This window comes from Leuciscus leuciscus, assembly GCF_965113295.1.
Source record: "Leuciscus leuciscus genome assembly, chromosome: 22".
NCBI classification, from domain to species: Eukaryota; Metazoa; Chordata; class Actinopteri; order Cypriniformes; family Leuciscidae; genus Leuciscus; species Leuciscus leuciscus.
Window position 1 is genome coordinate 35,807,379 of NC_138746.1, and position 27,692 is coordinate 35,835,070.

At 40.4% G+C, this 27,692-nt stretch overlaps 1 protein-coding gene across 9 annotated transcripts in view; it reads right to left on the bottom strand.

Annotated features, from left to right (window-relative positions):
- LOC309486437 (neurexin-1a-like) overlaps window positions 1-27,692 on the bottom strand; it is a 174,389-nt gene that overhangs the window by 20,061 nt on the left and 126,636 nt on the right. For all 9 annotated transcript variants that reach the window (XM_082153742.1, XM_082153745.1, XM_082153747.1 and 6 more), the window contains 2 exons: window positions 20,805-20,986; window positions 2,480-2,651 (listed from right to left, as the gene is read on the bottom strand). In XM_082153742.1, the coding sequence (XP_082009868.1) occupies window positions 2,480-2,651; window positions 20,805-20,986 (354 nt within the window). The remainder of the gene's footprint in view (window positions 1-2,479; window positions 2,652-20,804; window positions 20,987-27,692) is intronic.

Genomic DNA, 27,692 nt, shown 5'->3' on the forward strand with positions numbered 1-27,692 from the left:
AATTAAAGAAAACTATTTAGTTTCATATTTATGTTTAAATAAAATAAATAAATAAATAATTTAATCTATGTTGATTATATGAAAAGTGAAAAGCATGAGTAAGATCATAATTTTGTGCAATATATCGGGAGATAAATGGAGTGGGCAGACATGATTTAGACCACTTTATTAAGTTTGTTTTTGTAGAAAGACTTTCTTTAAAACGAATTTCGTTTTGTATTAATTGTATCTTAATTTTAATCAATGTTTTACCAACCAATTAATTGCCTGAATTTAATAAATAAGTAAATATGGCATGCAAAATAATCATGACGGCACCAGCGCGTGAACTGGAGCTCCTCTCCATACTGTAAATGAACCGAAACTCATAAGCTACTTGTCTTATACCCCTGTTCCACCAACAAGAACCGGGTGCTGGTTCAGAGCTAGAGCTATTGCCAGTTCGGAGTTGGTTCTACTGACGAACCGGTTTGCGTTTCCACCGGCCAGAGAGCCACAACAGAGCTATATCTTACGTCACTGCATACGTATCATGTTGCCCAGCAACGCTAGTGCGGCAGCGCCAAACACAAATACACCAGACTTGTTCGAGATGCATCGGCTTCTCGCAGAACGATCAGCACATGAAATCAAAGCACTGCGAAAGCGATCAAAAAGCACAAGGAGTCGTATGATCTCCAAACACTCCCGCAGCTCTGATCGGTCCACGCTGCTCCGATGCATCTCGAACAAGGCATCAACAATAATAGACGTTGCGTTACTATGGATGCTCATGGGTTTGCGAAAATAAATCGGCATCCAAACACGGCGAATCCAACGCGTTCGTGCAGCTCACCGTAACTTACATAGACGGATATTATAATCGAGCTGCTATTAGCTCGACTAGCTGCTATTTAAAAATGGCGGTCACAAGTTTCTCTTCAGTCTTGTTGGCCACGGTAACCCCGCCCCCAGCCTCTGACGCAAGCGGTTCTTTCTTGGCTCCGTTCTAGACCCTGCAATGATTTGGTGCTACTTAAGAACCAGTTTTACTGGTTCGGAGCTGGTGCTTTGGCGGTGGAAAAACAAAGAACCGATTTGAAACTAGGCTCTGGCTCCGAACCAGCACCAGTTCTGCCTTGGTGGAAAAGGGGTAAGAGCTGGTGCTGGTTCGGAGCCAGAGCCTAGTTTCAAATCGGTTCTTTGTTTTTCCAACGCAAACCGGTTCGTCAGTCGAACCAACTCCGAACTGGCAATAGCTCTAGCTCTGAACCAGCACCCGGTTCTTGTTGGTGGAAAAGGGGTAACAGACCTGAGAAATATATAGAAAGCTTGAATATGTGTACTTTTAAACAAAATATATTTTTTTCTCTCAAAATAATTTTTTTTTCTCCTACTCCCTTGATAGAGTGAGTCGTATGTCTGAAAACTAAGCTTATGTCTTCTATATCATTTTTGTCCTATGCTATCAAGACGCGATTCGCACCGGTGTTAGAGAGCAGGGAAGCTTTATTGGCTGTTGCCGAAATTTAAAGTTCGGTGGATAGGGGAAGCGGAGCGGAGAGAAGTGGCGCGAGCACGCGGCTCATCGCGGAGTGTCGCACTCTACCCCATGATGCAGAGCCGGCTGAGAATAAAAGTTGCCGCACACAGCAGCGCAAATGAGAAGGACTTTTTTTCTTTTGAAATTGATACTATTTTTGATAATAAAGAGCACAAAATAATTACCTGTTATGTCCTCCATTGTATAACTTTATGTCTACATATTTAGGAACAGATATTGGGTTCTGCCCAAAGTCAAGCAACATAAAAGTAACGTAAAAGTAACGAGTAACGTAAAAAGTTACTTTCCAAACGGGGTAACTAAGTAAAGTAACGGATTACTTTTTTTAAAAAGTATCGAGTAACCAGCAAACACTACTTTTTAAAAGTAACTTCCCCAACACTGGTCAAGAGTACAGGAGAATGATGTGGAAGAGAAGAAATAGTTGAATAAAGTTGTTATTTTTGTTTGTTTTTGTGAACAAAAAAGTATTCTCGTCGCTTCATAACATTATTTTTGAACCACTGGAGTCACACGCATTTAACGATGCATTTAACGATTTAATGAGTCACACATTTAACGATGTCTTTACTACCTTTCTGGACCGTGAAAGTTGCAATGATGTTGCTGTCTATGGAGGGATCAGAAAGCTCTCGGGTTTCATCAAAAATGTCTTCATTTGTGTTCAGAAGATGAACGAAGGTCTTTTGGGTTTGGAACGGCATGAGGGTGAGTAATTAATTACAGAATTTAAATTTTTGGATGAACTAACCCTTTAAATGGCCAAAATGACCTAGTGAGCATTAACCCAATTAAATAACAGGTGGAAAAGAGCCTAATTCTGATTTCATGTTCAGAATTAAATGGAATTAAATGCAAACACAAACTCGAAGTATTTACAAACTAAAAATCCTCCAGTGAAGCTGTTCAGCTCAGACAGGTGTAGTGTTTCCTCACCTGTGGGGAATCGCTCAATAACAGGCAGATCGTCCACCTGCAGTGTGGCGTTGCCGCCACTTCTTGTAAACTTCACTATGTGGTATTTTCCATCATTCACAAACTTTGATTTCTCCTCTATGTTGATGTCATCTGTGCCCACATTAAATATAGCTGTAATGTAACCTTTTACCTGGAGAAAAACAAAGAAACAGGTTGTTGCATTAGTGACACTATAATCTATGCCACCCTCTATTATATAACTGGAACAAGCATGGAATATTTGTTTGAAATTAACAATCAATATACAAAATGAAATAATTTTAATCACATCAAGCTAATAAGTTAATCAATTACTTGCACAGATTACTCATAATACGTGGTCAGATCTTCATCAAGTCAGTTATAGACAAACACAATCTGACTGACACAAAAGCTAAATATATCATTGACTGCATGCTGGAAAAAACATGTGAACTGAATTTAGAAATTTGTAGATCCTTTGGCAGCAAAAACCTCTACCAAAAGTTTCCTGCACTTGCGCAACATTTAGGATGAATTTTAAATCATTCCATCCTATAAATCTGTTTGAACATGTCTGGGTTATTTTGATTGCACAGCACTCTTCAGGTCATGCCGAAGCGTCTCAATGGGGTTACGGGCAGGACTTTTAACTGGCCATTCCAGAACATTAACCTTCTTCCTTTTAAGCCATTATTTTGTTGATTTCTTGCTTTGGATCATGGTGTTGTTGTCATGCACTGCCCTGGAGCCGGTTACACCAGCTGGATGTCTAAATAAGTTGTGTGTAAGTCCTGCATTGGGCTTAGTTACATCCAGAGTTACGATAGATATTTACACCTTACACCCTCTAAAACTACGGCTCATGGCTTTTTGTATTTGGTTGGTTTATTATATAGACGGGTGTGTGCCTTTCCAAATCAAATCCACTTCCAAATCCATATGGACTCATAGAAACATCTCAAAGATGATCCAGAGAAATGGGATGCATTTGTGCAGAAATTGGGTTGTTGGCATCCGTCTTTCTCTGGAGACAATGGAATATGCGTCAAGGAGTCTCTGTGGTTGGTATGCAGCGCCTGCTGTGACTGGACAGTCCGATTTTGGAGCAGCAGGCTCTGTTGCAGTTACTGCAGGTGTAGTATGTGCCTGGGTCTGGATCTGTTGGTGCTATATCTGCTGATGCAACCCTCTGCCATCTGCGCTTTCTCCGCTCTTCCCACTCGTACTCTCTTTTCTTCTCCGACACTTTGATTCCTGCTTCGACAGCTTGCCTCCATCTGCAGCGATCTGCAGCTGCTGCTTCCCAGACTGCTAGATTGATGTTGCCTTCCTTCAAGTCTCGTTTACAAACGTCTTTGTAGTGAAGAAAAGGCCTTCCTACTGGTCTGGAGCCCGTAGCAAGCTCGCTGTAGAGTAGATCTTTGGGTATACGACCATCCTGCATGCGACTGACATGGCCTAGCCAGCGCAGACGTTTCTGGGAGAGTAATGCAAACATGCTTGGTATTCCCGCCTTGGCCAGGACGTCCTTGTTTGGGACACGGTCTTGCCAGGTGATGCCCAGGATTTTCCTGAGGCAGCGCAGGTGGAATGAGTTGAGTCTGCGTTCTTGCCGGGAGTACAGGGTCCATGCTTCACTACTGTATAGTAGAGTACTGAGCACGCAAGCTTGATACACCCTCATCTTGGTATGGGTTGTCTTCATGGAATTATCCCAAGCTCTCTTTGCTAGGCGGGCCATAGCTGCTGCTGCCTTACCAATCCGAGTGTTTAGCTCGGCATCCATTTAGCTTGGTTTTTGCTCGGAGGCGTGCGGCGTTGAACAGGTTTCCATCGGTTCGAGTGTGGAGGTATATGCCTTCTGAATTTGCAGCATATGGACTCATAGAAACATCTCAAAGATAATCCAGAGAAATGGGATGCATTTGTGCAGAAATGGGGTGATCTGTTTTCTCTCGCTCAAAGATCAGTCAGATATTGTGCCTTTTTGTGTAAAAAGCAACAAATGGCTAAAGTTTCAATAAAGGATGGAATCATTTTTACAGTTTCATTTAATATATCACGCCCAGATGTTTGTGAAAATTAACATCATTTCAGAGAAGAATGATAACAGAGGGCAAATTTGGATAGTATGGAGAGAACATGAAGCATGTTTTGACAGAAAGTGTGTTTATTTCATTGATTGATAAACTCAATAAACTTAAATAAAATACATTTAATAAAAACAGATCATTTCAGAGGCTGCTCACTCCAGACTCATTGGGCTTAACCCTACCCATAACTCTAAACATCAAGCATCACCATTACATCCAGAGAGGAGGAGCTAGATGGCAAGCTCCACCCATTACATCCAGAGAGGGGGAGCTAGAAATCAAGCCCCACTCATTACATCCAGAGAGGAGGAGTTAGACTGCAAGCTCCACCCATTTCATCCAGAGAGGGGGGGGCTAGAAGTCTAGCTCAACCCATTGGCTCTGCAGTGACCACCACTTGGATATTTTAGGCAAGGCAAGGCAAGGCAAGGCAAGGCAAGTTTATTTATATAGCACATTTCATACACAATGGCAATTCAAAGTGCTTTACAAAGAAAAAATTAAAATAATAAAAAGAAATAAGAATAATTAAAACAGTTTAGAAAAATAAAATGAAATACAGTACAGTACAGTCGGACGAACAGCGGCACAGTGCTCATTCAGTAAATGCATAGCTAAACACAAGTGTTTTGAGTCTGGATTTGAATGTGACCACTGTAGGAGCACATCTGATCTCTTCTGGAAGTTGGTTCCAGCTGCGGCTGGCATAATAGCTAAAAGCAGACTCACCATGCTTAGAGTGAACCCTTGGTATTTCTAGCTGATATGATCCTAATGATCTGAGTGATCTGTTGGGTTTATATTCAGTGAGCATATCTGCAATGTATTGAGGTCCTAGGCCATTGAATGATTTATATACCAGTAATAATACTTTGAAATCAAACCTAAATCTAACTGGGAGCCAGTGTAAAGACCTGAGGACTGGTGTGATATGTTCATATTTTCTGGTTCTGCTCAGAATCCTGGCGGCAGCGTTCTGTATGAGCTGCAACTGTCTTATGGTCTTTTTGGGAAGGCCAGTGAGGAGTCCATTACAATAATCCACCCTGCTGGTGATGAAAGCATGCACAAGTTTCTCTAAGTCTTGTCTGGAAACAAAGCATCTAATTCTTGCAATATTTTTCAGATGATAGTATGCTGATTTAGTTATTGCTTTGACATGACTACTGAAACTAAGGTCTGACTCTAGTGTCACACCAAGATTCCTGACTTGATTTTTAGTTGTTTGACCCCTAGAGTGAAGGTATGCGTTCACCTTGAGAACTTCATCTTTGTTTCCAAACGCAATAACTTCAGTTTTGTCTTTGTTTAATTGAAGAAAGTTTTGACACATCCAACTGTTGACTTCATCAATGCATTGGCACAGGGAGTCAATGGGGCTGTAATCATTAGGCGATAGGGCTAAGTACAGCTGTGTGTCGTCTGCATAGCTGTGGTGAGCAATTTGGTTGTTTCTCATTATTTGGCTCATTGGGAGCATATACAGGTTGAACAGGAGTGGCGCAAGAATTGAGCCTTGAGGGACTCTGCATGTCATGGATGTCCACTCAGACTTATGGTCTCCTATACTCACATAATAACCTCTCCCATCTACCTATAAAGTTCTGTATTAATTACAAGGTATTGCTACTGACTTATAAAGCCCTAAACGGCTTAGCTCCAGTCTATTTAACGGATCTTCTATCGCCCTATAATCCATCGCGCTCTTTAAGATCACTAAATTCAAGGCTTTTGGTCATACCTAGGATATCCAGAACCACCAAAGGAGGGAGAGCATTTTCACATTTGGCTCCAAAACTCTGGAATAGTCTTCCTGATACTGTTCGTTGCTCAGACTCGCTCTCCCAGTTTAAAACTAGATTAAAGTCGCATCTCTTCAGCCAGGCATTCATATAATCCCACAGTTCAAACTACAATCCGGCCTCTACCTCATAAATGCCAGAGGAGAACTGGCCCCCGACTGAGCCTGGGTTCTCCCAAGGTTTTTTTTTCTCCATTAGGTCACCTGATGGAGTTTTAGGACACCATTAGGTCACTTGATGGAGTTTTTCGGTTCCTTGCCACTGTTGCCTTTGGCTTGCTCAGTTGGGGATATTTTGGGGATATTTAATTTAATTTGATCAATCAATAAATTCCTCTTGAAATAAACTTTGTTGTATTATTTAAATTTAATACTGTGATGCTGCTTTGATACAAACTGTATTGTGAAAAGCGCTATACAAATAAACTTGACTTGACTTGACTTAAGTATGACCTGAACCATTTTAGGACTATCCCAGAAAGCCCCACCCAGTTTTCCAGCCTGTCAAGAAGTATGTTATGATCGACAGTGTCAAATGCAGCACTGAGGTCGAGTAGTACCAGCACTGATAATTTTCCTGAATCAGTATTTAAGCGAATATCGTTTATTATCTTTATGAGCGCTGTCTCTGTGCTGTGGTGCGGTCGGAAACCAGATTGAAAATTATCAAAGTATCCATTCGAGCTTAAGAATTTGTTCAGCTGATTGAAGATAACTTTTTCAATGATCTTGCCTATGAAAGGAAGATTTGAGATCGGTCTATAGTTGCTTAATATGGTCTTATCCAGATTGTTCTTTTTCAGGAGGGGCTTGACAACTGCAGTTTTCAGGGAGTTTGGAAAACTCCCAGAGAGAAGTGAGGCATTTACCACTTCTAGAAGATCTGCTTCTAAACTGTTTAACACACTTTTGAAAAAAGATGTCGGAAGTGTGTCAAGAGCGCAGGTTGATGTTTTAAGGTGCTGTACGGTTTCTACCAAAATTTTGCCATCAATTTTTTTGAAATCAGACAAAGTTACTACTTTTTCAGGTGGTCTGATCTGTCTGACCCCAGCACAACTCAATGATGTGCTGATCACCTTTCTGATATTATTGATTTTGTCAGAGAAGAAAGAAGCAAACTCACTGCACTTGCTGTTTGAGAGCATTTCACTGGGAATCTGGCTTGGGGGGTTTGTCAGTCTCTCTACAGTAGCAAAAAGAGTGCGTGTGTTGTTTAAATTGCAGTTTATAATATTTGAGAAGAAAGTCTGTCTAGCTTTGCCTAGTTCCATATTGAAAGCATGAAGGCTGTCTTTGTAGATGTTATAATGGACTACAAGCTTTGTCTTCCGCCACATGCGCTCTGCTTTTCTGCATTGTCTTTTCATATTTTGCACTGCTGTTGAGTTTCTCCAAGGTGCTTTTTGTCTGCCACTCTTCTTCCTGACTTTCACAGGAGCAATATCATCAATTGCACTTTTAACTTTTGAGTTAAAAGAATCAAGGAGAAAATCAACAGAGTCAGCAGATATGCTTGGTGTTAAGGATATAGCCTTCATAAATAGTACACTAGTGTTCTCATTTAAGCATCTCTTCTTGACAGACACAGATCTAGCTTCAGTGGCAGGAGAGATCAATATATCAAAGAAAATACAGAAATGATCAGACAGTGCTACATCCTTAATAACAATCGATGAGATGTTTAGACCCTTACTGATAAGTAAATCTAGAGTGTGTCCATGATTGTGTGTGGGTCCATGTACATGCTGAGTCAGATCAAAAGTTTTTAAAACAGTTTTGATTTCTTTTGCCATATTGTTTTCTGCATTATCTATGTGAATGTTAAAATCTCCAGCAATGGCAAAACAGTCAAACTCTGAGGTAATTGTTGATAACAGTTCTGTAAATTCCTCAGCAAAGGCTGGAGAGTATTTTGGAGGCCTGTAAATAATGATGAGTAAAATGCGTGGAGCACCTTTTAATACAATACCCAGATATTCGAAAGACGTGTAGTTCCCAAATGATATTTGCTTACATTGATAGATATCTTTAAAAAGAGCAGCTAGACCCCCACCTCTCTTAACAGCTCTGCAGACACTCATAAAAGTAAAGTTAGGAGGGGATGTTTCATTGAGGATTGTTGCACTGCAGCTGTCTTCTAGCCAGGTTTCATTTAGAAACATAAAGTCCAGGTTGTTTGTGGTTAAGTCATTGACTAGAAGTGATTTATTTTTAAGTGAGCGGATGTTTAAAATTGCTAACTTAACAGTCTTACTTTTTTTCCCTACACCAATCTTAGTTAGACGTGCAATAGGCACCAGATTAGTTGAGTTTGCTGTACGGCTATTAAAGGCCTTAGACTTTCTATCTTGTGATAGAACAGCAATAGAGAAAGATACAGGCACACTGGGTTCCCGCTTGTTCTGTAAACATTTGAGAAAGTTACTGTTATCAAAGCGGGGACCCGACACACATCACTGAGAGCTGGTATCAGTTGTTTTTGGTTCACCTCGAGCAGATGGAGGAGGGTGTGGGCCCTGGCGTTGTGGCAGAGGCCGAAGAGCTCTCACAGAGGCAGGGGGAGGGCGAGCTGGGCCTGCAGGCTTTGGTGGTAGCGGTGCCCGACGTTTTTTGGTTGATATCTGGGGGCTTGCAGCAAAAGAGTGTGATAGTCTGGTTCCAGCATGCACCAGTTCTTCCATTTTCTGTGAGAAGCACAGAAGTGGAGTTGCTGGCGAGAGGGAAAACGTGTCTGGTGAAAGGGGCTGTTGCTCTGGTGTTATAGGAGGCTGTGATATGCTGTCCTGGCTTCCCTGGCTGTTTTCCAGGAAGTCGTCCTTGGGTGCTGAATCTTGGAGCAGTTCTGATGTGTCTGTCTGTGGTGAGCTCTGTGGGCATGGCTCAGCTGAGATTGTGTCCGTGAGCAGAGGTTGTTGTGGCTCAGTGGTGTTATCATTGTCCTTGTGTGATATGTCAACATCATGTCCATTCTGAAGTGAAGTCCTGTGGTCATTCATACTGTGTCCAGGTGTGTGTGTGCCATTCTGATTGAGTGGTTTGGCACACACTGCAGAAGGATGATTGAGGGAGAAGTAGATATTGTCCTTTAACACTCTTGAACCAAGTTTGTTTGGGTGATGGCCATCCCGATGAAATAGTTGTCTCTGACTCCAGAAGAGATTGAAGTTGTCAATGAAGTTTACTCCTTTTATATTGCAGGTTTTTTGCAGCCATGTATTAATCCCAAGCAACCGTGAAAACCTGTTTGTCCCTCTTGCTGGGAGTGGTCCACTGATGAATGTCTGAACTTTCAGTTTTTTAAGTGTTTCAAAAAGTTCATTGAAATCCTTCTTAAGGAGTTCTGACTGCTCTTTATGAATATCATTCTTCCCCACATGAATTATGAGTCGATTTGCAGTCTTATGTTTCATCAGAATGTTCTGAAGTTCCCTGTTATCAGAAGTTGTTGCTTGTGGAAGGCAGCATGTAGTTGTATCCCTGCTGCTAATGTTTCTGATTATGGAGTCCCCCACTATCAGAGTCCTGGGCTCGGCTGTGCTCTGAGCTGAGTGCCGCTGTCTGCTCGACCTTGAGCGCCAGTTAGCATCAGTGTTAGCTACTGGCTGATACAGTCTGTGTTCGATCACATTCATCACGTTTGGGGATTCCTCATTTACATTCATTAGTACTTCAAATCTGTTCTCAAGATGTATAGGTGTTGGTAGGAGACCAGTGTTTGCAATCTTTGTCAGAGCTGTATCTGGGGTAGAGGATGCTACTGCGGCAATATGTGGGGCTCGTGACAGTCTGATGTCTCGAGTGCCTTTGGGTCTCGCTCCCCGTTTGTGCCATCGATTTGTAAGTCGATCGGCTTGTTTCTCTACCTGTCGAGGAGCACTAGTTTCATGGGACTCACCGGCTATATGCTGAGGGCGTCCATGACGAAGCTCTGTTGTGTGTTCCGTCTGGTTTGGTGGTCCCGTAAATAACTTTGTTTCAAGAACTGCAATCCTTTGTAAAAGTCTGTGGCAGTTAGTGCAGCAAGAAGATTCCAGAAGGGGCATTTTCTCTCTTATCCTTGTAGGCAGTTGTGTTTTTCTTTCCCCGGAATGTAAGCTGGTCGGGTAGAAGAATTCTGCGTTTTTGTAGTAATCCAAACTTTGTCGTTTGAGCACTGTGCTGATTTGCTGAAGTTAAAATTAGGTGATAAAAGGAGCTCAAATTATAAAAGTATAGAAGATAAAATATAAAAGTGATAGAGCAAAGCGCGGAGCAATAAGCAAGAGCGTTCGAACAGTAGCTGAGCAGGAAGGGAACCTTTTAGGCATTAAATGTAAAAACTCAGTTATGTGTGGCAATATAATATAATAATATGGCAATATCTGAAATCATTGTCCTTGTGGGGACATTTTTGGTCCCTATGAGGAAAACAGCTTATAAATCATACATACATAAAAAAAAAAGTAATGTTTTTTTTGAAAATGTAAAAATGCTGAAGGTTTTGTGTGATGGGTAGGTTTAGGAGTCAGGTTAGTGTAAGGGGAGAGAATATACAGTTTGACAGTATACAAATCATTATGTATATAGAAAGTCCCAATAAAACATGGTCTTGTGGGGACATTTTTTTCTGGTCCCTATGGATGTATTATTTTTAAGCAAGCATGTGAGTCTACCTGAGAATGAATTTGATCCAGTGAGAATGTTGAAATTTAGCAGTAACGCCCAATGAGCTCTTATGATACAGATTTGTTCTTTACAAATACAGAGTGTAAAAACCATACAGGTGACACAACATCTAAAAGCAGTTTTGAGAAAAGACTTGCACAGTTACTATGGAAACAGCAGTGACAGTCATGAGAGAGGGAGGAGATGCTCTAACAGTGAAAGCACACACACCTCAAAACACACACAAATATGTAATAATGTCAACTGTATGTATGATGGCATAATCACAGTATCTTATGAGCCCTGAGTAAACTCACTGTCACACGGGGGTGAGCGAGGCAGAATCGCGTGCCAGAGTCGCAGTGCTGTTCTGGGATCTTGGGTTTATGTGCGTGTCTATGAGATGCTCAGCAGCAGCAGGTCTAATCTCGGCATGTAATGTGATCTGTCTAAGTTCGTGTCAACGGCCAGGTGTTTAATTGGTGTGCTGGGATTTGCGTGCGACAGACTTCCCAGCGGAGCCACGGCAAGAATAAACATACGCACAACACGCTCTGGAAAAACAATGAAGGCAGACGGGCACAAAACAAAAGAGCTTTCAGATGAATGATCAATCACAGATGAGCACAAAACTGAGAAGCAACACAGTCTCGTACTGGAATTTAATAGATTCATATCCACTGCAAACAGAACTTTTTTTTTATCTTGAAGAGATGTTTACAGTTACAGGACAGAAAGCAAAACGCATTCACCCTGACTTCTCAAACCATCTCTTCTCTAGTGTTCCTGAAGGAGGAAAATGGGAATTCACTGTCATTCAAGATGCAAAAGCAAGGCTTCAAGGTTCAGGAGCTTGTGGGTCAAATCTACACTTTACACTGTGTCCTCAACTCACAATGTTTCTAACCATCCTCATTCCACTCAAACACACAGAACTGCAGATCATCTCATAGATCCAAGATCTCGAGAAGGACAATCTCCTCAGCGCTGACTGATCTGATCCAGGATCAGGAGGCAAACACCCTTTAATTCCCCAGCAACAGAGATGGGAATCAGCAATAATTTAACAATTCTGGTTCTAATTCCATTTAACAATTTCAAAAAACAATTCTTTAACGGAAAAGTTCAGCCAAAAAATTCTGTCAATATTATTCCACCTCATGCTGTTCAACACTGTTATTACCTTTTGTTCTTTGGAAAACAAAAGGTGAATTTCAGAAGAATATTTTGGCCACTGTTTTCAATATAATGAATGTGAAGCTGTGCTTTTGCATTCATTTTGAAGCTTTAAAGCTGCAAAAGTCCAAAATGAAAAAGTACATTACAAAAAAATAAATAATAACAATAAAAAAAAATCTCATTCAGTTTCACAGAACATCATTTAAGTGTGGACTGGAAAGTATTAGTATTACTATTCTATAAATATATTTATAAATGTGCATGCCCATAATCCATTATACACTGATTTATAAATGATCAAATATAAAATGGTTTTATATACTTATTCGCTGTTAGTTATCAATTATGTCTTTAATGGCTAATGTTTGCTTTAGAGGTCATGAATGGTAATTATGATTTGTTAAAATCTATACCTCCTCAGCCATATGCATGGCACTCAGCCATATGCATGGCATTTTCTCAAGATTGTGAAATCAGATATAATATCCTGTGCCCTGAACGAAGACTTTGAACTCCTAACTCCTGAAATCTGATGAGATAATTCTAGAGCCGGCAGCAATCAGAGCATGATGAGCTGCAATACCTGCGACACAAACCCTGAGCGCTGACAGTGTACAGCCATCATCTAAACACTGCTGAAATAAAGCAAGTTTAATGGCACACTATGTAACTTTTCGCCACTAGAGGTCGTTTATTCAAAACAAAGACGTATCTTGATGACGCCTTAATCTCGCAGGATTGGCCATTATCTAATTTCCTGGTTTCGGAACGTTCGAAATCGCCAAGCAGTGTACTCGCACTTCCGGTGGTTACTTAGTTACCTTTAGATGAAAAGTAGGTCAGTAAACTTAAAGTGTTAGTTCACCCAAAAATGAAAATTCTGTCAGTAATTACTCACCCTCATGTTGTTCCACCCCGTAAGAACTTCGTTCATCTTCGGAACACAAATTAAGATATTTTTGATTAAATCTGAGAGCTATCTCACTCCTCCATAGGCTTCTAAGACATTATAACTTGCTGGCCCAGAAAATGCATTAAAGACATCGTTAATATAGTCCAAGTGACTACAGTGGCTCAATCTTAAGTTTATAAAGCGACGAGAATACTTTTTGTGCGTAAAAAACCCCAAAAATAACGACTTTATTCCACTATTCATTTCCTTGTCTCTGGGCCTCGAGTTTTTTCACGTAGTGTAACTGTGCGTCTGTGTTGTACGTCACACATAGGCTCACTATTGGCCGACGCTGGTCATGTGTGTGATACGTGTGACGTACAACACAGAAGCGCTACGCAGTTACACTATGTGAAAAAACACAGACGCTTCGCCTCTTTCATGCGTATGTGCGGTAACGCAGCGCTGTTTATCATATTAGATACATCTGAGTGTGTTAAAAGTTGTAATAATGCTACTCTGTGTGTTCGTTGTGGCTACTACGAGGCACTTGTTTCACACTGCAGACCGATGGTAAATATGGTATTCGTGGGATAAATCACGAAAATGAGATTTAAACAATAAGACTAACTGTGTTGAGCTGTATAAGAATGATTCGTTTTCTGTCAAATGTATCCAAACAGCTGCTCACCCGTCTAATAAAACACATAATAAACCCCATGTTTTCTACGAAATAAAAAATACAAAAATTCGGAAATCGAGGGTATGATGTCATTGATAGGTGACACACGGTCCGTGTCCTGGTTAAAACTGCTTATTTCTCTGGATTTAAACAATCTTAGAAACATTTGGGATAATGTAAGTACACAAATCAACAAAATATATAACATTGTTCTAGTGAATTTTTTTATCCAAAAATCGTACGTAGTGTGCCTTTAACTGTACACCGGTTGGAAAACACAGCCCACTTTAGAGAATAGAGGCGCCTGTAGAAGTGGCTCCAAAATAGCGTTTAAAGCATGCTGGGATATCTCTTCTGATATCTGTGAACACATGCAGGTCCAGCTCTGGCTGAGGATGCATCTGACCATAGACTGTAAAAAAAGATGGACGCTCTCTTCCTTCGCTCTCTTCCATTGGTGAGAACTGAAGCTACCAGTGTCCCGATATGGCGCTGACATCTTGGGACTTGAGTCTGCGCAGTAGCGATCTCGGGACCAGACCTGCACAGCATAGGCGCTGATACCGTGGGTGCTCCGGGGCTCGAGCACCCACGTGTGCCAGACTGCCAGTAGGCTAACGCTTTGGCTACATTCATTTAAAATTAATCATTGCAGTTGGCGCTATGTGAAGCGTCTGTCACACTGTGATTGGTTATGTCGCTGTCAGTCGAGTAGTATCGCCCATAGATATCTATGGTATCGCCTGCTCCATATCCTATCCACCAATCACAGCGTTTCTCGGATGAAAGCTGCCTCTTTAGTGACCATGCTCTGTACGCAGCTGCAAAGCAGTTCTTTTAATTCTGTTCCTTCTGAAGAATTAACCGCAATGGTGAGTCAACAAATCTAATTTTTACTGTGTGGACTTGTGTGACAGAGTCCTGCGCGGGTTCGGGTAGCCTACCCGCAAATTTTGCTCAAACGGGTGCGGGTCGGGTCGGACACGGGGGAAACACGGGTCTAAACACGGGTTTAAAACAATCACGTGCAAACGTAAAAATATATGCACATTTTTAGGAACACATCTACAAAAATATGCCCGTATTTCAAGTCAATAAAATAATTTAAAATCCACATCAGTTTATCTGTGCCCACGCCCTCCCAGGAGTCTCTAGTCTATACCTACTTTCACTTTTAAAAAGTCATCATAACCGCGCGCCCACGATCTGTTTGCAGTCGTCGAGATGGATGCTGAGGAGTTGAAGAAAAGAATAGCTAGTGGAGATGGTAAAGTTGTCGACAAAACTGAAGAAAACAATGTTGTGAAAGGCTTTGCTGCATGCATTTTCGTGTTGGATAGCCGCAAATGTGGAACTTCATCGCGGAGGAAGCACGCAGATAACTGTTACTGTGGTAACAAACCAAGCAGTTCTATCGAACAGTATTTTTCAAATTTAACACTGTTAAGTGTCGGCCGCTGTCCATTTCCTAAGGTTCTGAAATGCAAACATTTTTGGCCCTTTTTTTTATTTTATTTTTTTAAAGGGCGTGCGCCCATGAGCACCCATGGAGGAAAACATAAATCGGCGCCTATGCTGCGCAGTAGTGAGCAGGAAGTAAAGCCGCGAAATCAACGATCCGCCCTCACTCTTGCAGATCGCACTCTCCCTGCACTTTTTTTAAGTGGCCTATGTCTGCTCCGTTCCTCCGTTCTGCTCCAATTTTGATGTCTGTTGATTGCAGTACGACAAGAGGCTTGTTCAAATAAAGTAAATACAACCTCCTCAGTCCTTCGAAGATCCCGAAAAAAAGTCTGTTGGTGCTTCAGTGACTTCGCTCAGAGAACCTGTCAATCACAGCTGTCTACACCACTGTTTTTATGGCATCACGTAACTAACTAGAAACAAACTTATTTTAAAAACAGACACTTGAATTTACATCAGCCTGATAAAAATGACAGCAAATGACAGAAACCACCTTTGGAAAAAATATATTTGAAGTGTAATTTAACTGTTTAGTTGGTCTCATGTCCCGTTGAATAACATGAGGAGGCGGGGCTTATGACCTATACTAGGACCAGCCACCGGGGGGCGATCGAGCTTTGGCTTCACTTTTCAGGGCTTGTGCGGCACGCTTGCATCTGACGCAGAAAACGATGCAATCTTACTAACCAGCGTCTAGTCTGCACCTCTCTGTCTTCTTTTGGGCTCTGGAATGGCCAGTCGGCTGTAAACGCAGCAGACATACACTGGCCTTTGCTCCCCACTCAGCTCTTGGCATCTTGGGATTGACAGAGACCTGAGTGTGACCCCTGCTGACCTCTCTGACAGACTCTTGTACAGGTCTGCGGGGAATATTCAACTCGCTCTTCTCTGAGAAACAACTATTCTTTTGAGTTTGCTGCAGTTAATGTCACACTTCCTACCAAACTCCACATTGCCGAGATTAACCCGTTTAAACCCACATTTTTCCCAGGCATGAAAATATCCAAATGATGTGTCATTAGTTGCCCCTTGAAATAATCAATAATTATTTTTTGAAATTTGTATGGAAAAGTGTGTGAAAAATTGTGTTTTATGTTGAGATAATGTGTATGCTGAAAATTCTTTCATAGCCTACATCAGCCTTGTTATTTAACACACTTATTTTTCTCATCTTTACTCATTCTATGACCACACTCAACAAAACTGAATAATTGTGAATTAATATATTAATACTAGACACCTTAAAGATAATGTGTTCCAAAAATCTTTGTAATGTCTTTGTTAACATACTTTACTACCCTTTTGTGTTTGAGCTTTGATGCAATCATCGTCTACTGATGTTGCAAACACGACTTAATCTGCTCTGGTCATGTGACCTTTTGCACTAACTATGTGAAACAACACAAATTTAATTGAGACACTTTATTCTCTCCATATTGGCCGAAAATGCACTAAAACAGCAGTCAATAACATTTGTAGAGCTTCATATATGAACACTTTCTTTACAGTCACTAAAGTGAGCGGTGGGATTAAACGCCCCAGGTCAGCTGGACAACTTTCCAGAGGAGCTGGACTTCTGCTGTCCTCTTTCCCCTTTCCTACTTTAGTTTTAGTTCACATTTCTGCTCATTTCTTTACGACATTTATTTTACAACTCCTTACTCTGAATTCAGACGAAACCTTTACGCTCACTTTCTCCCTTCCTCCCTTCCTCCTTTCTTATTCTGTCATCCTTTCTTTTCTCCCTCACCAAATACATTTTTTTTTTTTTAATCCCTAACCGTAAACACTTTATGCTCCACTTTTACATCCGGTCTAGACAGTATCTGTCCTCTCTCCTCCAGGCCAGTGTGTGCTACTCCTTCTTCCAAACCCTGGTTATCAATGTTCTTCACAGGGCTAGAAATGAACTTTTTGATTTGGTAGCACCGGTGCTCAAAACTTCAAAAAGTCCAAAAACCGGTGCTCAAAAAGTTAGGAGCACACCGAAAATTAAGGAGCACCACAACTACAATTTATATATATTAAAATATTTATTTTATTTAAAAACAACACGTTTTGTATAGAAATGAATATGGTAGTTATGCACCGATCATGATTTGTCATTGCAGAATCTGATTTATTTATTTTTTACAAGCAAATTGGCCTGAGCAGGGGTTTAGATTTAAATAAGATTGCATAATTTCAAGACTTAGAGCAAATAAAAAATGGTCTGACTTTAGCTTTGTAAAATTATGTTGCACAAGACACACCTGCACAGCACAAATACAGATGGACTGAATGAAAATGCAAACTCACTCTCTGACAGAAGGTGGCGCTTATGAAAAAGAAGCGTTTCTTTGGTACTGCTGTAATAAAGCAGCTGCGCTTATAAACACGACTTAATAAGGAGGTAAGAGGAAAAGAAAATGCCTGTTTGAAGACAGTGAGTTTCCTTCAGAGATACATTACTGTAAATCCCCTCCTCAATTCAATATTTATATTTTTCTTCCTATATTTCGAGCGTCACGAACAGTGATCTTGCTGTGCCTGGTGTTTTCTCTGCTGTGCATCTGCGCTCTCTTCTTTACGTTCGTCTTCAGCGTGTCCCACATCTCTGGCCTGTGTTAACGTCCTGTTAACAGGCTTCGTAATATTTTACACAAATTACATTTCGGGAAATTATTGCAAGGCAGTTTGTGCACAAGTCCAGAATAGAGATTAAAAACTGGCCTCTTGCGATCGTGTGTTTGAAGCACAAACCGGCACTTTTTATGATATTGCATGTGCATGTGTAGAAAAAAGGTCGTACCACATGAATTATTTGCACTTGCACAAATGCTCCTAAACAAACTGAGGTCGCATAGATTAAATTTTCGGGAGTATATGAAGGTCGCAATTTTGAGCCTTGCTTCATAAAAAGCCCATCACCTCACACCTTCTACAAGCCATTTCTCCAACACTTCTACGGGCACTCACACACATAATCAACACATCTCTCCTCACAGGCGCTTTCCCCACCATATTCATGCAGCTGCGTAGAAAACCTTCTCTAATCACTTAAATCATAGAAAGTTAGAGGCCTGACTCTCTCCTCCAGTTCATAGCATAAACACCTGGTTGAAAACAACTCGTTCATCTTTCTTTTCACAGAACAACCGGGCTGGACAACAACTAATTAGGATTTAAAAGTGTCCACTCAACAAAGCCTGCCTTGGTATCGGTCACTGAAGCTCTGCAGACTGAGAAAGCTGTTCCAGTGAATTCTGCTAGATCGGTCTGCAGCTTTTGACTCCATTAAAGATCAGATCATTTTGTCCACACTCTCATCATTGGGCATCACTGGAACTCTGCTGGTTTGAATCTTACTTCACAGGTAGGTATTTCAAGGTTACCTGGAGGGAGAAGATATCTAAAGCACATCAGCTGCTCACAGGGGTACCTCAAGGCTCTGTTCTAGGACCCCTCCTTTTCTCCATATTCACTACATCACTGGGACTTCATTACACAGGAACATGGTTTCTCATGCAGTTGCTTTGCTTTTCATTTCAACCACACAATCCCAAAATAGCTGCACAGATCTCAGACTGACTGGCAGACATCTCAGCATGGGTGAAAGAACATCACCTGCAACTCAATCTAGCGAAGAAAGATATTCTCGTCTTCCCCGCCACTGTGGCGGTACTGCACCATTTCACTATCCAAATAGAATCACCTACATTCTACCCTTGAGACAGTTCAAAAGAGTTTTAATCTTTTTAAAAGAAGTCTCACCAAGGCTGCATTTATTTTATTAAAAATACAATAAAACAGTGATATTGTGAAATATTATTAGGATGTAAAATAACTGTTTTCTATGTGAATATATAGTAAAGTGTAATTTATTCCTGTGATCAAAGCTGAATGTTCAGCATCATTACTCCAGTCTTCAGTGTCACATGATCCTTCAGAAATCATTCTAATATGATGATTTGATGCTCAAGAAACATTTACGATTATTATCAATGTTGAAAACAGTAATAAAAAAATAAAAAATAAAAAAAGGATTCTTTGATGAATAGAGAGATACAGTGAAGACATGAGAGAGAAACTTCTCATCACAGAAGACGGTCAACCCGTCAAAATAAAAGTTTGGTTTAACTTAAAGAAACTGCGGTAGAAATATATTACTCTTGTACAGTATAATGTACATCTTAATGTAATACTACTACTACTAATAATAATCATAATAATACAATTATTATTAAAACAAATTTTCTTCCATGCTATAATTTTAACAGTAAACCTCTGTTGTGTAGCACTTGTTTGCCCAAAAATCTTCTAATTTTTATTAGAATAAAATATTTGATTTTATTCAAAGCCTCGTATTAAACTAGGCATCTTGTAAAGTGTGCTTATCCTTCAGGTCGGCTGCATTAACAGTTTAGCTTTCTTGTTTTTTCCCCTCTTCACATTAATGTTACAGCCTCTGATGTAACATTATCTGTTCATAAAATTGGTATCGAAAAAAGTATGGTTCAGGAACCGAATGATTTCATTCACTGTTCCCTGCTGGTGGAATGATCTTCCCAACCCAATCAGGACAGCGAATACCTGCCGATATTCAAGAGAAAGCTGAAAACTCATCTCAGCGACCCCTGAACTGCCTCCTGTTACGCTAAACTCAGTTGAATAATGACACTATTGTCTTCTGTAGAACTGCTTTACAGCTGAAATAAGTGATGAATTTTACAACTGTTATTTTCCTGTTTATTAATGTGAAGTACTCTGAAACAATCTATATCATATAAAGCACTACATAAATAAATGACTTGACTTGCTATAAAAAAAAAAATCACTATTTCTTTAAGTAGCATATACTATTCTGGACCATTGTTAGCAATTCTTTTGTTATTGCCTCCTTAAGATGAATCGATTGTTGCATTCCACATTGTAAGTTGCTGTAAATAATAGCATCTGCTAAATAAATAAATAAATGTAAATGTTATAAGCAGCAGAAATCTTGCTGCTTTTGCAGAACTGAACTCTGCCTCACTGATCATTATTTCCCTGTTATCACTGAAATGCTGCAAAACAATCTGTATTGTAAAAAGCTCTATTTAAAGTCCCCCTGTGGTGTAAATCCAGCTTTTAATGTAGTTTATGTGTCTATGTGGTGTTTTTAATCTGCTTTAAGACAAACCATGTGTAGTTCATAAGTCGACAGCATTGCTGAGTATTTTCTCCTTAAAACTGCAGTGAACCAAAGACAGTCTCAAAAACACGCTTTGAAATCGCTGGTGTTTCTGACGTCACAAACTACCTTGTAACCAATCAGATCAACGTGTGATCGTCAACCAGTGGATCTCTGAGCTGAGTGAGTGAGTGGAGGCGGGGCTCATTTGCAAAAACTCCTGCCTCTGTTGTTTCAAACTTTCGTGTAGATCTGTAGACCAGTAGATGGCAGTGCTTGTATATGCCTTGCTTTCTTGTGTAAATGACCATGTGCACATTAATAAATGGATCTATAAATCATTTTAAAGGCAATATTGGAATATACTTTTTAAATTTTCCATAGAAAATTCTAAGATAAATGGTGTACTTACGATGTGTAATTTGAGATAGTCCCCTAACCCAGAGGAGCTGTTGACTCGCACCAGTATTGCTTCTCTCAGCTGGGTGCTGAAGCCCATGGCCAGCCGGTCTGCTCGAGTGCTCGGACGCTCATTCGGTGGCCATGTGTATGTGATCAGACCTCCATCTCTCCCAAATATATACGTGGTGCCGGCTGCAGGAGACACAGATGTGCAAACACACACAGAGATTAGGTTAAATCTATCAGCGATAACAAAACAGTATCATGTAACTATACAAAGTTTCCGGCTCTCTCCGTAGGATGGATGGATGGATGGATGGATGGATGGATGGATGGATGGGTGGGTGGATGGATGGATGGATTGATGGATGGGTGGGGGGATGGATGTTTTTTTTCTGAACCTGTGATAAAAAATATGTAAATAACATTACTAGGCACACTATACACATGCAAGATTTATGAGAATACATAGAACATGTAAGTAATAATCGACAACAGGCTGGTGAATTATACAGAGTCGAGGCGCTGGTGATGTTGCCACACCTCAAGACACTTTTCAAGTGTTTTATTTCAAGACCATGGGGTTTTTCGGTTTATGTGTAAAATAAAGCCTGCACACACCCATAGTAAAAACATGAATTTTGAAGCAGTTATGTTTATTTTCAAAAACGGAAGTTTTTAATCAGTAACTAGATAAGACAGCTTGGTGTGTGAGTGTGTGTAATTTACATTGTAGAAAAAAACGTCAAGCTATGATTACCGCAGGCTTTATTTTACTCATAAATTGAAAAGCCCCATTATAAAACCCCATAGGAAAATCGTGAAGGAACCAGCGGCGAATTAGACTTCTGGGTTCTTACGTCACATCTCTACTCCAGTTTTACTTCCTACATTAACCTATGTAGGTTTGTAACAAATTTCCATAATGCCAGCCTATAGTCCTCATTGGCTGAACCACGTCTCTTTGCCCCGCCCTCAAACACTGTAGTGTATCTGAGACTGGAAGAGTTTGGTTCGTGTTGTTCATGTGGAGAAGATGCTGTTTTCTGCTGACAAAGCAAATCCACTTTGATGAGATTGATATGGTAAAAACCCACGCCATCGTTACTGTTCGTATCACTGTGATCAAGAGCTGAGATTCAGATATGATAATGAGTGTTTGGTTTCAGACCAATCACAGCAGAGCAGCTCTCAGAGAGGCGGGGCTTAGAGAGACTGAATCCTTGATCGAACTACTTCAGACACTAAGAGAGAAGAGCTAATGCTGCAGTGGAGATTATGAGTTGGACAACAACAACCAATCTGGCTTCAAAAGCGAGACTGAGACTGAGACTGAGACAGCTTCCAAATCCTCAGTACTCATCCTGCTGGATCTGTCTGCTGCTTTTGACACAGTCAACCACCAGATCATCGTGTCAATCCTAAAGAAGACGGGTGTCTCAGGAACTGCACTCCAGTGGTTCAAGTCTTACCTCTCAGGTAGGTCCTTCAGGGTGTCTTGGAGGGGAGAGGTGTCTAAGTCATAACTTCTTGCTACTGGAGTGCCTCAGGGCTCAGTGCTTGGACCACTTCTCTTCTCCATCTACATGCCATCACTAGGATCTTTCATTAAGAAACATGGCTTTTCCTATCACTGCTATGCTGATGATACACAACTCTACAGTACTTCATTTCAACTCGGTTGATCCTACGGTACCTGTTCACATTGCAGCCTGTCTGACAGACATTTCTTGCTAGATGAAGGACAACCACCTTCAACTCAACCTGGCTAAGACAGAACTGCTTGTGATCCCGCCAACCCAACACTACACCACAACTTCTCCATTCAACTAGGTTTGTCATCCATAACTCCTTCCACGACAGCCAGGAATCTTGGAGTTGTAATTGATCAGTTAAGCTTCACAGACCATATTACTACAATGGCCCGGTCCTGCAGATTTGCCTTATACAACATAAGGAAAATCAGACCCTTCCTATCAGAGCTACACATCTCCTGGTCCAAGCTTTTGTTCTCTCCAGACTGGACTATTGTAATGCTCTCTTAGCGGCCTTTCCGGCATATACTATCAAGCCTTTGCAACTGATCCAGAATGAAGCAGCGAGGGTGGTCTTCAACAAGCTGAAGAGACTCCTCTCTTCATCAGTTTGCACTGGCTGCCAATAGCTGCTCGCATCAAATTCAAGGCACTAATGTTTGCCTACAAGACAACCACTTGCTCTGCACCAATATACCTAAACTCGCTAGTTCAGACTTATGCGCCCTCCAGAAGCTTGTGTTTTGCATGTGAACGACGCCTCGTGGTGCCGTCCCAAAGAGGCACGAAATCACTCTCACATACCTTTTCCTGGACTGTTCCCAGCTGGAGGATTGATCTCAATTCGAGCAGTCTTTAGACATTTTCAAAAAATGTCTTATTAATTGACCAATTAATACTAGCACTTACCTTTTCTATTCTATATTATTCAAATGTTTTGTTTTTTTTCAGATAAAAAAAGTCTGAGACTTGTTACAGCACTGATTGCTTCTATTGTTCTCCTCATTTGTAAGTCGCTTTGGATAAAAGCGTCTGCTAAGTGATTAAATGTAAATTAGCTGATTAAAGTGTTTTTGACCTTGGATGCGTATAAGGATGCCTGTAGGAGACTCCGAAACAACATTAGGAGTCTTTAAAACAGCATCATAGAGGCATTTTAATCGAGAAAAAAAATCCAAAATTCACATCCTGACGGGTCAAATTGTCCTACTCAGTATGTCCTATTTCATTCTAGCGTTAACTCGTCAAACAAAAACAAAAACTCTTTCACTCTGTATTTTGTCTAATAAGAATTTATTAATGCAAATCAAAACATTGTGGCTTTTTTCATTTGTTCTTTTCTCTCTTTTCCTCAAAGTCGACAACTGTGTTATTCAACAGTCGATCCAGTTCCTCCAGACGAGCACAGAGAGAGGAGGGAATAATCACTCGGAGGAAGTCAAGAGGAAAAAAAGAAGGCAAGGACCTGAATTTAAAGACAACTGGGTGGAAAAATATATTACAAGAATCAATCCTGCTATTATTAACAGAAGAATGCACAACATAAATCAGAAGATAACAGATTTCTCCGCATTGTTTGATTATTATTATTTTTTTTGTAGGATTAAAGGTAAAGTAATTTGGTTCTTTGTCAAAACCCTCGCTTCCTTTCATATGGGTCTGCAGTGAGTGCCGCTATAGGTAGGTGTTTGGTCAGATTGATCTGGTCATGTGTTTGAGGACTGAATAAAAGAAGATTATAGTAAAGCTTTTTTCTCTTTTCTCAGAGCTCTGCTTTTTGATTCTCTTTTTGTGCTTCTGCCGTCTGGGCAACTGGCTTAAAGGCCTTTAGACCAGAATCAAGCCATCAGAGTAATCTCTCGCATCACTTCTCAGTCACTTTTAAAGAAGAAACTCACCATGACACCATGAACATGCCCTGCTCAGAAGGACCGGGAAAACACAACTGTTACGAGGTGATAAAATGATGTGAATCGTACAAAATTGAACAATTATTAGAAAAAAAGCATTAAGGTCCACCCCTAAACATCCCCATCACTGGTGTTGTAACAGACTGAGATTGTGCGAATTCATACAAATTACCCAGACAGCAACTTAGTGTCGGCCCAGATCCGGCCCTCATCTTGTACGCTTTGAATTCACATGTACCAGATGTGGCCCGGATCTGGGCTGACACTATGTTGCTGTCTGGGCCTCCTATTCGCCAAAATGTAAAATAGTTATGAATTTGTGTAGAGAGTAAATTACCTTTGACACTGTATAGTCTAGTAGGCGAAACTGTCCACGCTGAAGCTTATTCGGTCCTAGAATTGACCAGTTAGACAGGAAGAGACTATAATACTGACATCACATAACGCAAGCATGTGTCGTTTAGGAGCGCCCATGGTAGCTACCTAGCCCATAGATGCCCATGGATTTCTACATAGCCCATAGATGCCCATGGATTTCTACATAGCCCATAGATGCTCATGGATATCTACATAACCCATAGATGCTCATGGATATCTACATAACCCATAGATGCTCATGGATATCTACATAGCCCATAGATGCTCATGGATATCTACATAGCCCATAGATGCTCATGGATTTCTACATAGCCCATAGATGCTCATGGATATCTACATAACCCATAGATGCTCATGGATATCTACATAACCCATAGATGCTCATGGATATCTACATAGCCCATAGATGCTCATGGATTTCTACATAGCCCATAGATGCTCATGGATATCTACATAACCCATAGATGCTCATGGATATCTACATAACCCATAGATGCTCATGGATATCTACATAACCCATAGATGCTCATGGATATCTACATAGCCCATAGATGCTCATGGATATCTACATAACCCATAGATGCTCATGGATATCTACATAACCCATAGATGCTCATGGATATCTACATAACCCATAGATGCTCATGGATATCTACATAACCCATAGATGCTCATGGATATCTACATAACCCATAGATGCTCATGGATATCTACATAACCCATAGATGCTCATGGATATCTACATAACCCATAGATGCTCATGGATATCTACATAACCCATAGATGCTCATGGATATCTACATAACCCATAGATGCTCATGGATATCTACATAACCCATAGATGCTCATGGATATCTACCTGCTACTAATCACCTCGGACAAAACTCTGAATCTCTTTATAAGATTTGATGCCACTAACCTGGGAAAATTTGGCAAATCCAGTGATTATTATAAAGCACATGAAAACAAACAGTAGGTCAATCTTGGCATCCAGGGTTTGACATTAACACCCGCCAAAAGTGTGTGTATTTCAGCAGTGGCGTGTAAACGCAGTTACTCCTACAAGCCACTTAATATAATGTACATATAATATACATTTTTCAATTGTAGTCTTTTAAAAGGGCATCTGAAATAATAAACTAAGTGCAATCTGGTGTTGTCAACAATATAGATTTTTCTATACATATCTGAAACTCTTCCGCAGGATACACAATACAAGCTGCTCTTTCTCTCTCTCTAATCTCTCCGCCAGCGAGTTACACACAAACCCGCGTTCCTTTACTCACTCATTTCATTCGCTCCGGATGAATATTGTTGCTGTTACAGGGCTTGAATTTCCCCGTGGGATTGTGCGTATTGAGCATAATTTTCTCATTCCCACAGATTTTGTGCTCATACCCAAAGTGCGGCACATAAAGACAAGTGTATCGGCTATATAAAACAGTATAATGGATCCGTGCGTCAGGTCTTAAAGTGACCGCAGCATTATATACCTGCTGCTAAATAAAAAATATCTCTTTCACTCTGTATTTTTGCAACTTTGGAAATCCACTAGCCACAGTCACTGGTGAGCAAAAGAGTTCATGTTAAGCCCTGTTATGGCATCATATCAAGGAAAAAATTTTTTTTTCCTTTTAATTATTTTATACTTAAATTTAAATTGAATGAATTGAGTTTAATGTACTAGTATGTAGACATACTCTAACAGAATCAGAATGCAAACTTCTTCCCTTGTCCACATATGGCAGAATGCTTCACATCTGCTTAACTCGAACCCTGATCAAACTCATATAGGTCTACCTGTAATCTTCTAGTAACTCAAGACCCTGATTAACTTGTTTAATCATTCAGAGCCAGATTTGAAAAACAAGATCATCCATTGAAACCTAGCTGCAAAAATTATTATCAAGTTGTCATTCAGTCTCCATTCACACATCAGTGTTGATCCAGGATTCGACAGCTTGACCCAACCTCATGAATGACAGTGTGAACTACTGTAGCAAGAAAAGGTTTGTGAACCTTACAAAATGATATACTTATAGAATGAAATCTGATCTTCATCTGAGCCACAATTATAGGGTGTGTCTCAGAAATATTGTCAAGTCTTCTGAAGCCAACAATCACAATCCCTGAATAACATCAACAACAACAAAAAATAGAACCACTTTACTACACCAATAATCTTTAACTAAAGACATTGAACACTTATTCAATGCAGTGCAGGCTGGAAAAGTAAGTGAACCTTTGAATTTAGTGACTTGTAACTCCTCTAGCAGCAACACTACGTTTAATTTAGCTTCTTATAAGACTTAGTAGAGGGAGAATTTTCGACCATTCCTCTTGACAAATTCGCAATGCCTTTACCAGCTTAATGCATCTCTTAAATGCATCTTCTAAGGTCCTGTGAAAGTTGATGGGAGACAGGCATGATTCACACTCATCAATCTCTCTTGAGCAAAACAGATTTGTCAGTAAACCAGACATGGTGGGCCAGAAATAAACACATCACACACAACATCAGAGGAAATATGTAGATTTAGGAGAGATTTAGTTGGCATTTATACTGCTAAAGTCATAAATATTGCTCAGTTTTGGGGGTGTTTTTGACATTTGTATATTTTATCAGTGTTTTCCAGCAGTTGTGAAGGCTTGCAGACATGTGTCGAGGAGACTGGGGGTGGGTGAATCTACACAATCCTATTAGTGTGGATTAGAGCCTGGCTTTCTCATGCACCGCTGCACTGCTCAAGGAGCCGGATTGTGCATCAGCAGAAAAAAGAGCAGTGACATTGCTGACCTTTTTTTTCTTTTCTATTTGCTAATGGATAAGGCTGTCTCACAGAGGATTTATTAGCTTGTAAACCTTTCTAGCGTGTTTTAACGTATCCTTCTGAAGGATCCAAACATTAGGAAGCAGTGAAAGCAGAAAGTTTATTTTTAACAGTGTACCTGATCATGTTAATCCGCACATCTCAGCGCCAGTTGTTTTCTGCATCTGTCAAAGTGACTGGTTTTACTTGTTTACCAATGTTATGATTATTTCCAGTTACACAATCAAACCTCTTCACTCCCGTC